Source organism: Pantherophis guttatus, chromosome 4 (genome assembly GCF_059756535.1).
Source record: "Pantherophis guttatus breed Tessera chromosome 4, ASM5975653v1, whole genome shotgun sequence".
Taxonomy (NCBI): Eukaryota; Metazoa; Chordata; class Lepidosauria; order Squamata; family Colubridae; genus Pantherophis; species Pantherophis guttatus.
This window is the reverse complement of record NC_142066.1, coordinates 57,054,650-57,070,571: the sequence shown is the minus strand read 5'-3', so window position 1 is coordinate 57,070,571 and position 15,922 is coordinate 57,054,650. Positions and strand designations below refer to the sequence as shown.

Here is a 15,922-nt window from a genome sequence, read left to right as displayed (position 1 = left end):
TTGGTTAAAAGAATGGGCGACGTTAGCGAACAAAAGAATTGTAACGCTAGAAGGGCATGATTTCCAGATGGGTTGGCATGCCTATTTATGGGAAACGGGGAAAAAAATCAAAACACATTTCAACAAACATAAATTGAGGGACATATTGAAGTCAACGTGGGAAGAAATAAGACGAAAACACTACACTAAAATTCCCAGCTGGCTCTCAACCATGGAGGCGATAATTTACCCAAATGTTCTGGACCATGGTAAAACTGTAAAATATAAAGAAATCCTAGATGAGGCAGGGAACCTCAAAACATTAGAACAATTAAAAGAACAAGGCACTTTTGTTGAATGGTGGACATACGCACAGATAAAATCAAGATACAAAAAAGATAAAGAACAATACGGTATAGAAATGGGAAGCAAAGATTTTGATAAAATTTGGATGGGTACAGATAATAAATTATTAGCTAAAATGTACAACTATTTAGCAGAATATGACCTGATGGAAGAAGTGGTTAAAGGCCCAATGCTAGCATGGGCCAAAAATATTGGGAAAAACATAAATCTGGAAGAATGGGATCAAATATGGAACAACAATATAAAACTTACCAAGGCAACTACTTACAAGGAGAACCAGTATAAGATGATTTATAGGTGGCACCTAGCACCAGCTAGGATTGCCAAGATTTACCCTAACTCAAACCCAAAGTGTTGGAAGTGTGGACACCAGCAAGGTACTTTTTACCACTGCTGGTGGACCTGCTCTCAAGCAAAAAAATATTGGAAGATGATTTGCAATTGGCTTTCAGAAATAATAGGTGAAACCTTTGAATTAGATCCTAAAATACTTCTCCTGGGAATCCTTAAGACGGAAATGGCAAAAAAGAAGAAATACTTGGCAGTGCATATAATAACAGCAGCAAGAATCGCTTTCGCTCAACAATGGAAAGAGAAAAATATACCAACTAAGGAACGAGTAATCGGCAAAATAATGGAATGTGCCGAGATGAATAAATTAACATTAGAAATTAATGACAGAGAAGATTCGGATTATTACAGCGTATGGGACAAGTGGTACGGGTGGTTAGAGAAGAAGAAATCGAAATAAAAAGGAAAGAGACCAGAGCAAGTACAAGAAATAGTAAAATGAAATAGTAAGAGAAGATGTACTGTGGATGGTAGGAAATATAATAAGGCAAGGAAAGGTTACATGGGTAAGCAAAAGACATAATTTATGTATTTACTAATTTATTGTTAAAGATTATTATATATACATACACTAAAAATGATATGTGAACACAACTTTTTTTTTTTTTACCATGTAACTGGTTTGCAAAGATTATCTATTTATGTATAATATGCACAATTTGTATTTATTTCTTTTTCCATACTATGTAACCGGATGGATAAAAATTGTATTATTATAATTTCTTACAATAAAACTTTAAAAAAAAAAAGAGAGAGAGAGAGAATCAGAATCCCCTCCCCCACAAGGGAAATCCATTGAGGGGATTATTATTACTATTTTATCCGGTATTTTTATATATAACTCAAGTTGGTAAACATAACTATGGTAATACTCCTGCCTCCTATTTTCTCCACAACAAGAACCCTATAAGATCAGTTGGACTGAAAAAGAGTGCCTAGCCCCAAATCTCCCAGTCTGATTTTATGCTTAAAGAAGGACTAGAATAAGAATATATTCAACATATTTACCTGGCCTATTGATTAAAAAGAGAGTGAAATCAGTGTTTAGATAAAATTAATAAGGCAAGACATTGTGATTTACTGGCTGGACTTTGTTCCCCAAGGAGAATGGTACAATATCTTCTTTGGAGCAATGCTGAGAAGAAGACATTAAAAGAAGCTACCGTAGTGTGAATGCTCTGCATTGTTTCACGGTCAAAAGCTTACTCTTCCTTTTTTCTGAAAGGATTCCAAATCTTCCAGAAAGCTGACACCTGCCCTAAAGCTCAGATATGTTTGCTTTCCACTATGAAAATTTTACTGTCAGGGAACTTCTAGCACTCTGCCACAGGGTGGATTTGGTTTAAATCGAGTTGATTTAAATCACAATTTAAATCATGATTTAAATCACTAGTAAAAAGACTTGATTTAAATCAACTTGATTTAAATCATAATTTTTAAAGAGCAACTGTCATCTCTGCTACTCCTTTGACCCACTGTTGACTCACCGATAGTCCCAGTGTTGCAGAATATACAGCCTCATGCTACATAACTAAGCTCCATTTCATGCTGAATAAACTAAATTATTTATGTATCTTAAATAGAAAACTATCTTACGATAGATTTTTACCCCAAAAGTTTTTTTATCAAAATAAATTTGATAAAAATAAAAAAAATCCGATTTAAATAAAAAAAATCTGATTTTTTTAAAAAAAAATCATTGATTTTTATCCACTCTGCTCTGCCATGACTGAGAGATTAGAAAAATAAGGAGAATCCCAGAACCTAAATCATAATGGAAAAAGTTATGATTTTAAGCAATAATTTAAAAGCCATATGCAAGCACTGGCTTCAACCTGAATTGAATTTGTTTCTAACTATAGTGCATTAGAGATTCTTACAGTGTTTATGCTTAGTAATATGCTTATTCCCATCATTGCTCCACATGTGCTGGAACTGATATTTTGCTTTTAACTTGATTCTGAAGAGAGAAAAAAATCTACTTTCAGAATAAATTAGTTCATAAAATTAGCATGATGAACCCAAATAAAATTAGACAAATCAAATCTAAAATTTTTAATTTATATGTATAAAAGTGAAAACCACTCATGCTGTAATCACTAAATCTCCAGAACTTGAAATTTGCCACATAAATTCCTCTTGGCTTCTAGGTGCTCACTAAGAAAGGATTTTTTGAAATGACCATCAGAGCATTAATTTTTTCTATATTATTATTAACACACTCTGATGCTAAGGAGTTCTACTCCCCCTCCCCACCTCAAAAGAAATCTGTTCCAAATGCAAAACACAAGCAAAGGAAAAGAGTTTCAGTTTCAGTTTTACTTTCACAGCAGCAAGCAGCTTTACTACAGAACAGTTGAAGCTGCTAAGCCACGCCCAGCCTCCTTCCTGTCTCCTTCTTGCTCACACAGCAAATACTGTTTGAGTTTCCAAACACCCCTCAACTCTCTCACACACTGACAGGATGCTAGCCAGATGAATACTGATGGATGCTGTGGGCTGGGATATTCTATTCCCCCTCCCCCTCTGTTCCAACTGCTAGTTGCATTATATTAACACACACTGATGCTACAGAGTTACACATTATACATTAAGTTTCAGGCTGTAAATGTCAATTTATCAAGCCTGAGCACATAGTTTTGTAGCGAAGCACAGGTGTCTAGTTAGTTCTAAATAGAATCATATTCTGATTGAAAATGATTCTAATTAGGATTTTAAATAATTTGTTTCTAGGAGAAAAGCCTAAATTCAGTATATATAAAAACATGAAAACAAAAAACAACAAAAAAGCATAATAGCAGGCAACATTCGGAGCACATTCCATTAATTATCATATAATTACATTACATCCATCATAACAGGTTCCATCTATTACCTGATCCCCAAGCTATTTGATAAACCCATGTTTTAAGGGTCTTCTGGAAGGCTAACATTTGGGGGAGTGATACTTCTCTAGCTGGAGGCTGTGGCAGAAATTTTTTTTTCCTAGGTTCCACCCAATGACATTCCCTAACTGGTGGGACCCACAACATACCTCTCTTTCCAGGCCTGATCAGATGGGTAGATATAACCGGGGAAAGGTTTAAGTCATGCTTCTTATATGTAGCATCAGAGGTTTCTGGGCTTCACAACTCATCTCTCTGATCTCTAGGACAAATGGCAAGCCAGATCTTCAGACCCTTCCAGATGCCATCAAAGTCAGGGCCCTCTGACCTTGGGGAGAATGATGAGGCAGGATGTAACAGTAGATATTAAACATTTAAGAATTAAATTTAAGATTTTACAAGATATAAATGAAAGTGGAACTAGATATACCAAATCTGAAAATATATTGTCAGGTCATCTATATGATCTGGAATACAGACTGGATTTTAGCACCGTATGGGATACATTACATCCTTTGAAGAAGCAGAACTTATGAGAGGCCGACATAAATATGAAAAGTATAGAAAATCATTCTATAAAAATATAGTATGGATTTATTTTTTCTGTCCAATGTTAAATATATATTTTTATGAAGAAATATTTGCTAAAACCAATCAATGGAAAGAAAATCTATGGTCTACAAGATTTAATCATCAACAACAAAAATGGAATTATTCAAAACTTTTTTCTTAGAATTTCAGCAGTGTGATTATGGTTTCAGTATCCCCAAATGAGCAATAATCTAGAAGAAATTACAAAGACAAGGTGAAAAATTCAAGTTCAGTTTGATTGAATTTCAAATACTGATAACACAGACTACAAAACATCTAGAGCAGGGGGCCTCAAACTTTTTGAACGGGGCCACTTTAAAAACAAGAGAAACGGAAAATATAGTATTGGTAGAAATAAATCTTAATGAAGGATGTGAGGGTTTGACAGTTAATAATATATTGGGTGAATGGGAAACCAAATTTACTTCCTTAAAGAATGTATTCCATTGCCTGAAGCTGATAAGGTTAAAACCTTAAAATAGAGGACTGCTGGTGGGGGTGTGTGTGGAAGCATTAGGATCTGATCTAGTTAATTGGGCAGGTTCATAGCAGGAGAATCTTGTCTCTAAGATTGTCAATATAAGCCATTTAGGATTTTAAAGGTCAACTATTACAGCAAGATTTTGATTGAAAGAACCCCCAGTTAGCTAACTATAGATGCAATGAATCAGAATTCTATCTGAACATCCAGATAGAACATCCCTGGCTTGTACCCAAGGCAAAGACAGTGTGTTCTCTATAGAGAAAGCCTGCATTTGGGCAAATTTTTAGCAATCTCAGTCCTGCAAATATTACTAGTAAGTACAGTTGTTACTTTTGCAATAATTCTTAAAGAGGTGCTAATTTTAGTAGGCCCAGGACAACAATAAAAATGTAATCTCAGAGGAAAAAAAGCAGCTGAAAATCTCAGGGTATACATGAATATAAAATAAAAGTAGTGATCCTGGCTTCTGTTTTTGGCCAGTAAGAGTTTATTACTATAGAGAAATGGAAACAAAAATTGTGGATCTTAATACTTTGGAATTTTCAAATTTATGAATATTTATAAAATAAACTCAAAACTTAAAATAAAAAATATTTGAGGTTAAAGATACTTGGAAAATGACACAGTACTGTTAAAAAAATGGAAAAAAATAAAAAAAATAAAAATACTTGGAAAAATTCTAAAATTACTATTCTAAGCTATATTTGTGGAAATTTATTTGTGGCAGCATAGATGCTTATGGCCATACTCTTATTGTGATATTTATCAAATTTATTTTAATAACTGCTTAATGTGCTTGCTTTATATGAGATTTGCAGAAAAATATGAGAATTTAATTGCTTTGAAATGTGATGCATCTTCATCTAACATTCAGTTAACTGTTGCTCTGTGGAGCAATGACTACGCTTGAGTGACTTGGTGTGTCAGTAAGTAATCTCAAGATATTTAAAGTCTAGTAAAATATGCCATGCAGTTGTTGCATTATGTGTATATTGGAAACTAGATTAAAATTTTCTGTCTTTTAAGACATAGTAAACTGATAGTACTGAGCTGATACAGAGCTTATAATATAATTAACAGATGAAGTAGGCTGAGAAACTATAGGTAGTAATTGTTAGTGAGCATTTTAACAGTAACTCAAGCACAGTTTATATCACAATGAGGGACTAATATATGATTCTTCTCTTGCAGGGTAATCACTTTGATCAGTATGAAGAAGGCCACCTGGAGATTGAGCAGGCGTCATTAGACAAGCCTATAGAATCGGTAAGACCTAATTTTTCATTTTCAAGCCCCTGGTAAAGCTAAGTAGTGCTCACATATTCTTTGTCTTAAATGCAGTCACATTCTTATTAGAAGAGATAGATACTAGTATATTTGCCAATCTTACATTAATGTTAAAATAAGATAGATCATTAAGTGTTGTTCTTTTGAACATTAATATATCAAAAGCCTAACATAACAAAATAACTACTTTAATTTCCAGATTAATGAACATTGAGAAGTCTTATACATTCAGTTTAGTCCAGGGAAGGAGAATACAGAATAAAAACAGCAGCATTGGCATAAATAAGTGACAAGTCACAAAATAATAATGCAGTCATAGTTTTTTTATATTTTAAAAGATCTGTTATGAATTTGCTAAAGAAAAGCTATAGACAAGGAAGAATGAAGTCTCTGCCTTATTTGCTTCTCCACTTGTTTTTTTTTAATGCATCTTTCATTTTTGAATTTTTGCCACATATCATACTTCTGTATTGCTTTCTTCTTCTGAAATAAAATAGTTATAGTTTCTACTATATAAATATCTATTTGAAATTCAGCAGTTCAAAGGATTTGGATGAGGCTCTAAAAATAAAAACAAAGTAACTTCCCCCCTCCCAATATTTTCAGAACTGGAATAAAGAATATCCAATCCATTAACCATTTTGCTCTTGTCCATCTCTTTAGTTTTTTGGATGAACAGTATTTTATAGCTTAGGAGTTCCCAAGCATATCTTGTCATCACTTATTAGTCTCAGAACAGATTTGCATTTGCCAACCTCCTGCTTACAGTTAGCACTTGCTTAGCAATGCTAATTGGGCCAGGAAACTCTGATGTTAAGCAACATGATTGTAAATTTAAAAAAGTTATATGACCATGCCTGTTCTGGAAGTCCTGGAAATGATGACCTCATGTCATTGTGACAAGTGACTTCCTGATGGCTTCCTATTGACTTTGCTTGTTAGAAGTTGACAAGGACATGACAATAATGATGACAAAGCTCCAATGGCTATAAATAAGAGGACTGGTTATAACCACTACTTGTTCAGTGTTGTGATTAGTTCAAACAATTGCTAGACTAACTGTTGATCAAGAACCACCTGTATTACCTTCCTCCCTCTCGTAGCAAATTATTTTATTTATTTGTTTGTTTATTTATTTATTTATTTATTTATTTATTTATTTATTTATTTATTGCGATTTATATGCCGCCTTTCTCCCTAGGGACTCAAGGCAGCTTACAAAATGACAGCTTCAATACAAATCACAATACAATACAAAATTAAAATCAATAACCCAGTTAAAAAACGATTTAAAATTATACCAGTGTACCAATTATAATTGTCCTTGGAATTTTGCACTGTGGGTAGGCACATGGCCTGATCAGTTCTGGCATAATTTGTAAGGCAATTCTATAATAAAGAACTTAGAAGTAAGTAATAAAGGCAATTCCATGAGATCCTGGAATTTTTCTTAGGAGTCTTGGAATCCATGGAGCCCTAAGAATACTACTATTTTTCCTCAATTTTTTGATTATTTCAGAGGTAGATTATATAAAACTGTAGGAAAGAGAACAAGGCCACATGGACCTTTGTATGAGTCTAGTACGGATAGTCCTCAATTTACAACAGTTCATTTAGTGACTTTACAAAGTTACAACACTATTGAAAAAAGTGACATGACCATTTTTCACTGTTGCAGCATCCCCATGTTCAAAATTCAGACACTTGGCAACTGTTTCATATTTATGAGGGTTGCAGCGTGCCAGGGTCATTTGATCACCTTTTGTAACTTTCTGACAAGCAAAGTCAATGGAGAAGCCAGATTCACTTAACAACTGTATTACTAATTTAACAACTGCAGTGATTCACTTAACAACTGTGGCAAGAAAGGTCATAAAATGGGGCAAAATTCACTAAATAGCTGTGTCGCTTAACAACAGACATTTTGGGCTTAACTGTGATCATAAGTCAAGGACTGCCTATATTGGGGTAGCAGAGTAACCTAGCCATCATTATTAGCAGTGGTTGCTTTCCTCAACTTTTCTGGTAAATTATTTTTCAAACCACAGTATTTTTATTCCTTACCCTATACTTAAGTCAGTTCCTACCATGTCCCATTGTAACCTCTCTGGTTGTATCTTCTTTGGATCATTAATGCATATAGCCCTCAGCTATGAAGAAGTTAAGGCAACTCAATTAAAATTTTATCTAAAGGCTACTAACTCTTATTCTAAATTTCACTGCATTCATGAATGCTTAAAAATCTACAGTATTAAGAAGCCATATATTCTATATATTTTTTAATCTACGTATATATCTATGCATACACAGTTTAAAATATATACACAGATTAAAATATATACACAGATTAAATATATATACCTGCTTTCCTGTTTAATAGATTGATGTTTGTGTGTATGTATTTGTGTGCGTGTTGAGATGTTCACAGAAATTTACACAACTTGGGGTGTTCGACATTTTTTCTTTCACAGCAGTTGGTCCAAATTAGCTAAGCAGCCATGACCTGGTTTGTATTTGCACGGTCTGCATTTTTAATTTCTTTTCTAGGGTTTCCTTTCTTCCTTCCCCCTTCTCTGCCTCCCTTCCCATTTCTTATTTCTGTTCTTCTGTCCAACAAACACTGCATTCAGTATCTATTCATTGTGCTGGCATGATGCTAGAATTAGGCATGATAGTCATTGGTGACACATGAAATAATGCTGCAGAGAGGGTGGGAAGGATGGTGGTAATGCAGCTGCATTTGATTCTGTTGAATAATTCAGCTTTGTTTGCATGATAAGCACACATATCAATTGAAATGCAAAGCCAGTTTCCCTCTGTAAATGTCATGAAATAGTTAGTATTGGAGCAATATTATATGGTGTATTGGAGATGTTATTACAAGGTAAATGCCTCTGTGATCCATAATCATAATGCTTATAATATACATATTGCTGACCATTCTAAAAGAAATGTAACAGGAAAGCCCAGTGCTATTTCATTGCAGTGCATCAGTGCATCAAGATACATTACAACTTTAAAAGGATCATAAGTGCCCAAATGTTTGATTCTGATCCACAGATCTGCATAATGAATTAAATCCAAAAACTTAAAAACCAACCTTCCCAGAAGTCTATAAACATCCTTTGAGTTCACACTCTTTCTCAGGAGTAGAGATTCTAGAATCTATATGTATTGCTAAAGTGTTCCATGGTATATTTTTCTTAACTTTATGCAAATTATTAATTTTTGCTTTTTGTATTGTTTGGATCCAAAATAAGTTATTTAAATTTTGAAATTGGACAAATTTATTACTGTTTAAACTCCATTTATTTTAGTGGAAACTAAATATGAATTTATAGAACTCAGATTTGAGTCAACCTACTTTTAGTCATCACAATTTATATCAAAAATAGTTTATTCACATTTACTGTAGAAAATTTGAACTAGATTTTTGGAATTCAGTGTGTCTCTGATGTTTAGAAACTTAAAGGTGGTATGATCTCAAACAAAACTTCTTTTGATTATTAAAGTAGGTAATTTTTGTTATACCATTTCTGGTGGGGGGGAGAGACTTTTTAGCTATACTAATTCATTGTACTAAAGCAGAAAGTTTGCTTTATTCTGATACAAATAAAGCCCACTGTGTCTTGTGAGCAAAAGTTACGGCTTAATGGGATATTTTGAATTCTGCCTTTACAGAAATATTTCAGAAAATTTCAGAGAGGAATTAAATATATGAGGATAGAGTTAAGAACTGAAAAAACCAAAACTATTGACTTTTAGATATTAACAAAGTAATTAAGATTGTTTAATCATTAACAGGAAAAAAATACTTTTCCAGGTTCACCATAATTTAAATCCATCGTTTAGAAGAATGTCTTGTGACTGACAATTTCAATGGCTGCCTTTATTTTTTCAGCTCTTGACTGTTTTTGCAGGTGAATGTCAGAGCCAGCAGCCAGCTCATAGAGAGGGATGGTTCTTGCAGGAAGCAAGAGGAACCAACTAGGGGTTGGTTCTAAGTGAATGGCTTTTGTTTTTGTCAACTCTTGTGTTCCTTTTTTTTTTTTTTTTTGTCTAGTAATGGAAATACTGAACATTATGCTGCACCACATATTGAGTTCATGTGCTTGTATTATATTTGGTGCAAAAGTTAAGATTTTATTTCACAAAGGTATTTGTTCAATTTCAGGTAGTAATAAAGTAATGTTTATTTGTGTTGAAAACATTTTCCTAGTAAATAAAATCCTTTTTTTCAGCTGGAACTAAAAATGGTTTCACATAGCATGGAACAATAGTAGGTAAAAATCTTCTAAAGTATAAGTGGGTTTAACGACCAGTTGGATCTGGCAGCAATGTCCAAGGGAGATTACAAATAATTTTAGAAAAATCTGGGGAATGGCTTTGCTTGGGAACACAGTTAAATTTATATGTGGCTCTGCAGCATTATCGTTTGAGGTGATCCTGATTTGTATTGCTACAGAACAGAACTGGATGGTAGCTGTAACAGATTGGTTTGGGAGTCTGCAGATCACTGCATTGATTAAGAATGGTGCAGCTGAAATTAGCATTCATAATTTGGTAATAAAAATAGGAAATTTACTGTGCATTACTTTGCTATAGACACAAGTAAGGTTATGTTTTAGGTCCATCTCCTTTATGACACTATATTATTGAGATAATTTATTACTTAACATTGAAAAAAGAAATTTGGTCAGTAACTGAATCCACAGATGCAAAGAGATTTCAGATTATCAATCCTTTAACCAAAAAACTTCAGTTATTTCAAGGATGAAATGAATCCCTCCAAGTTGGGACATTTTTTAGAACTTGGCTTTATAGAATTAGGCTTATCTTCACATTTTTTCTTATTTTTGGTAACCTATCTTATTTTATAGTGTCAATTGTGACAGGGTTGAATCTAGTGGTATTATTCTGGTAATAGTTATAATAATATTCAGCCCATATGGACACTAGTTTACCATCTATCCCTGTGAACAGCAAATCTATTCCTCACATTTCCCAGAATTGAAGGTTTAAAACAGTGGTTCTCAACCTTCCTAATGCCGCGACCCTTTAATACAATTTCTCATGTTGTTGTGACCCCCAACCAGGGGTTGGTTCTTAAATTTTTTACTACCGTTTTTGTGGGCGTGGCTTATTTTGTGGGCGTAGCTTGGAGGTCATGTGACTGGGTGGGCGTGGCTAGCTGGTCATGTGACCGGGTGGCCATGGCTATGTGTATAGGGACTACTCAGAGGGCTGAAAAAAGTCATTTCTGACAGGTCCTCGCACTTTTGACTGGTCCTCACACTTATGACCATCCTCACCTTTATGCCCGTGCAGCATTCTTAACAACCATGTCACTCATTTCACAACTGCTTCTCTTTACCATGGTGATAAGATAGGGCAAAAAACATAAAATGTGAGGACAGTTGTAAATTCGAGGACTGGTCAAAAATGTGAGGACCAGTCAAAAATAATTTTTTCAGCCCTCTGAGTAGTCCATGTGCACAAAAGGACTACCCAGAGGGCTGAAAAAAGTGATTTCTGACAGGTCCTTGCACTTTTGACCGGTCTTCGCACTTATGACTGGTCATCATTTATGCCCAGTCATTCTTAACAACCGTGTCACTCATTTCACAACTGCTTCTCTTCACCATGGTGACAAGATAGGGCAAAAACGTAAAATGTGAGGACAGTCGTAAGTTCGAGGACTGGTCAAAAGTGCGAGGACCAGTCAAAAATAACTTTTTCAGCCCTCTGAGTAGTCCATATGCATAAAAGGATACAGCAATAGAGAGGGATGAAGGAAGGGAAGGGAAATTAGAGTAGGAGTGAGGGTAAGAGAGGGAGGAAGAGAGAGGAGGAGAAGGAGAAAGGAAGAGGAAGTAGGGAGGAGAAGAAGAGGGGGGAAGAGAAAGTAAGAAGGAAAGAAAAGAGGGAGGTGGTAGGTTTGAGGAGAAAGATTGCTGTACAATAAAAAAGATGAAAGAGAAGAAAGCCAACCCCAAACAAATATAAAGATATTAAGATAAAGAATGAATTGTTAAACTTTAAAGAATAAAAGAGAACAAATATGAATATAGCAATAATTAGAAACACACATAAAAACATACAATGTATTTTCTTTGAACAGAGTATTTGGCCGGTTCACAAATTTAAACAGAGTTTAGTCATTTCAATTAAATTTATAATTTCTATATTTCCTTTTTGCCATATTTATTCCTCATCTATTTTTTTAAAAAACCAATATTACCCTTCATCCTCATCTCTAATCTTAATCAAATTCAATTTTTCCCTTCTATTGTATATTATACCCCTTCCCATTGTCATCTATTTTTATATCCATCCTCACATTGGTTAATTATGTAATTATGTAATACAGTTGTTTAATACAAATTCAACATTTTAATATAAATCAATTAGTTATATAACTATCTTTTTTGTATATTAATCAATATGAACATGAATATTCCAATTATTTCCATGCAATCCAGTTTCTTACAAATCAATTAATTATATTTACCAATAATAATAAACCAAATAATTTCCCCCATATATTCCTCCAAACCACAACTTAACCATTTCTGCTTTCAAGACAATATACAATTAATAGTATCTCAATTATTACAATTCCCTAGTTAAATAGAGCTTTTTTCCTTTTGTGTTTTAAAATCTTGAACCTCCTCTTTTGCCCTAAATTTCCCATTGTTTGCAGTTTTGCACCTACCTTTTTTGGTGAGGAAAAAGAAAAAGAAATCTCTCTCTGCCTCATTTTGTCATGTTGCAGCAAAGACCCTGCTTTACTTTCAGTTTTGCTTTTTCAGCATAGCTAGGGGGAAAAAATCTGCTCCAGCAATTTACCTCTTTGCAGCTAACAACAGAACAGAGCCCTGCGCAAAACAGCTGAGAGCAAATCAGCTGAGAGTCAGGAGGTTGATCAAATCAACTTACGGTAATTAACCTATGCTGAAGCTGAAAGGGGCTGTTTTTTCTATTTTTGCAGGCACCTGTCTACTCATTTGTTTCTTTTAACACTGATCAGCTGTAGGGCGGCCCTTTAAACAGTTTTTTTCCCTCTAGCCATCAGCTGGGACTCAGGAGGCAGCAATAGATTGGGAGTGGGCGGGGTAAGCAAACGGCGATCCAACAGAGGCAGAGGGTGAGGGTGAGTGAAGGTGTGGGGGGCGAGAGAGGGCTTTGGCGACCCCTGTGAAATGGCCGTTCGACCCCCAAAGGGGTCGCGACTTCCAGGTTGAGAACCGCTGGTTTAAAAGAATATTGGTAGCTGTGTGAGACAAAGAAAAACTGAACAGCCCCTTGTGTCCATTCTTCTGATCAATTGATGCAGAGGGGTATAACTCTTAGGATACATTTTAAAAATTGATTATTACAAATATAGATAGCACTCAGAAAATATTCAGGAAATAGGAAAAGAGACGTTCCAATCCTTGTCTTATTCTGAGTGACAGAAGCAATATGAAGATTATTTATTACACAACCATGTAGTTCTAGCATCTACTTTTGTCTCAAAAGTAACCTTTGAAAACTGCTTAAGAACAAAGCATTATACTTTGGGGCACACTGATTTCCTTGTACAATCCTCTTTTAACAAGGGCTAAGGGTACCTGATCCTGAATTCTTGTCTGATACCTCAGACTCTGCCAATTTCAGTTCTTTCCCTGTTAAAAATAGGAGTTATTTGCTTCAAGCTTTCTTTTTTTATCCTCTGCCATGCAGAGCCTGACTAGATAATAGATTTCCCCCACATCTTAGCTCTTATATTGTAATGATTCCAGTTTTAACTATTTATATTGAGAAAGGGCAGCAATTTAAGCAAATACTTAACAAACAACACAGTTCCCCCCCCTTTTTTTCCCCATCTATATCAATTGTACTTCATATTAGCAAGGCTATTTTAACACTGTTGAGATAGACAGTTTAGTTTCATATTTTCTCTTTCTTGCTTTTCTTGTCATATATTATTATTGTTTATGACCATCAAATATTGTAGGCAAGATGGTCAAAATTACTTCTTCAGCCCCCTTGTGGAATGCAAAAAGAAGAATATTGTAGTAATTTTGGGGATTTAGTTTTTGTCCCATTGCATATCTATACTGATCTGTGGACTCCCCTGGATCCAAAATGATATCTGCATAGGGCTGCCAATTTGATACTTAGCAGCTGCCTGTATATTGCCAAGCACTCTAAATATTGTGCTTTCTGCAGATGCTGAATGATGTAGCACTACTCTTGGGCTTTTTCTCTCTTGCTTTCATTGTGTCATGCAGTAAGCTCTAAGTTTGGGGCTTTTGTTCTTTTTCCCCCTCCTATTTTGCATGGAAGCACCCTTTATAGCACCTAGCTGTTCCTGCTTTTAAATTCTTTGATGCACAGTCAGCATACCTTTTGGAGCCACTCAGGAGATGATAGTGATATTATTTTATTGTATTAAACAAAAATCTTTTTGAGCTAATTTAATTGAACTTTGTATTCATAAGCCTTTATATCTCTCTAATCCCTCAAATGTATAACAGAATTTAATGGGAGACAGTTAATTGCTGAAGATATCTAGTGAAGTATCCTTACCTATTACTTTTTTTTAAAGAAATGTTTTGATTTGTGTACGTGTTTTATCCACAGAAGAATAATGTGAAATCTGAAAATTTATACATCTCCATAAGTCATAGGAGTTTTATAGGCTAGAAACTTCAACTTGTATGTTGAAGCATACAGAATCTCTTGAGTGGCTTGGCAAGTGTGGTGCTAATGTGTACAACCATCCTCAGTTTTATTCTCTTTCCCTATGTTCAGTTTTAATGTTTGTTTCTCTCCCTGCTCCTCCTCTTTCACAATGTCAGTCACAATGCTGTTAAAACTCCCAGCTAGTCTTGTGTTTATTTTATGCGTTCCTTTTTTTAAAAAAAACATTATTTGCAAGCAGTGAATAAAAACAAGACAAACACATTAAAAAAAACAAATTACCACTAGTTGGTTGGACAGTTTCTTACTTTGTGTTACATTTAACTGTTCTTTTGACAGCCCTGTTTTTAAAGCCAGGTTCGTATGGAAATGCTTTCACTCCACCTGCACTGCTTTTGGAAATAGCATAATGGCTTCATTTGTCTGTTACTTTTTAGTGCATTCATCACACAACATGTTTAGCACAATGTCTCATCTGAGCAATAATTGTTTCCTTTTGCAGGAATGGAAGTACAACACAGTTCTTTTTGTCAGAACTTCTTATTAGCCTGATACCGACACTATTCAGTTAATAACTATCCAAAATGGCTGCATTTTTCTATATTTAGAAAAGTCAGTATTTAAAAAGATTTAGAAAAGTTTTAAACTGAAAGTATTAGCCAAAGAGACAATCGCTCAGTCTAATTCAGCCACTAGAAATCAGTAAAGCAAGCACTAAGCATGGACAACAGAAGCAAAAGAACAATAAATGTCAGTGAAGGTGGGGGAGGGGGAGATTAGGTAATCTGGGGGAAAAAAGGAGGGGTTGACAAGCCTCTTATTTTTTTCATAATATGGTTCCACTATTATTTTCAGCACCCCTAGTAATCCCAAAGGAAAAGTATTTATTTATTTATTTAAAAATAAGTCCCACTGATTTTAATAAGATTTATGCCTTGATAGATATGTGTGAAATTACAACATAAATGCACATATAAATAGATCTACCTGCCTACACACACACACACACACACACACACACACACACACACACACACACATTAAAAGTGCATTAAAAGTGCATTATCATTATGTGATGGCCAAATTTCAGGGATATTCTTACATACAATTAAAGTGATAACAATTTTCATAAAATACATCTTAATAATAAGAACCTCACATTGTCCATGTCTGGCCTTGTGTGTGATAGAAGTTATAGATCAACAGATATAGAGACCACCGATTTCTACAAGGCTGCCTGAAGGGCTGGATTTAAATTAGAGTTCATCCCTGAAATAAATGAAGCAGAATA

General features: G+C 34.5%; 1 protein-coding gene across 7 annotated transcripts in view; it reads left to right on the top strand.

Moving 5' to 3' along the window:
• The window catches only part of GPATCH8 (G-patch domain containing 8), a 107,776-nt gene that overhangs the window by 30,197 nt on the left and 61,657 nt on the right, over positions 1–15,922 (top strand). For 2 of the 7 annotated variants that reach the window (XM_034416050.3, XM_087892238.1), the window contains exon 2: positions 5,848–5,922. In XM_034416050.3, coding sequence (XP_034271941.1) covers positions 5,848–5,922 — 75 coding nt within the window. Of the gene's footprint in view, positions 1–5,847; positions 5,923–8,414; positions 8,450–14,970; positions 14,989–15,922 lie in introns of those variants that run through there. The other 5 variants (XM_087892239.1, XM_087892242.1, XM_087892243.1 and 2 more) reach the window with 4 other exon arrangements.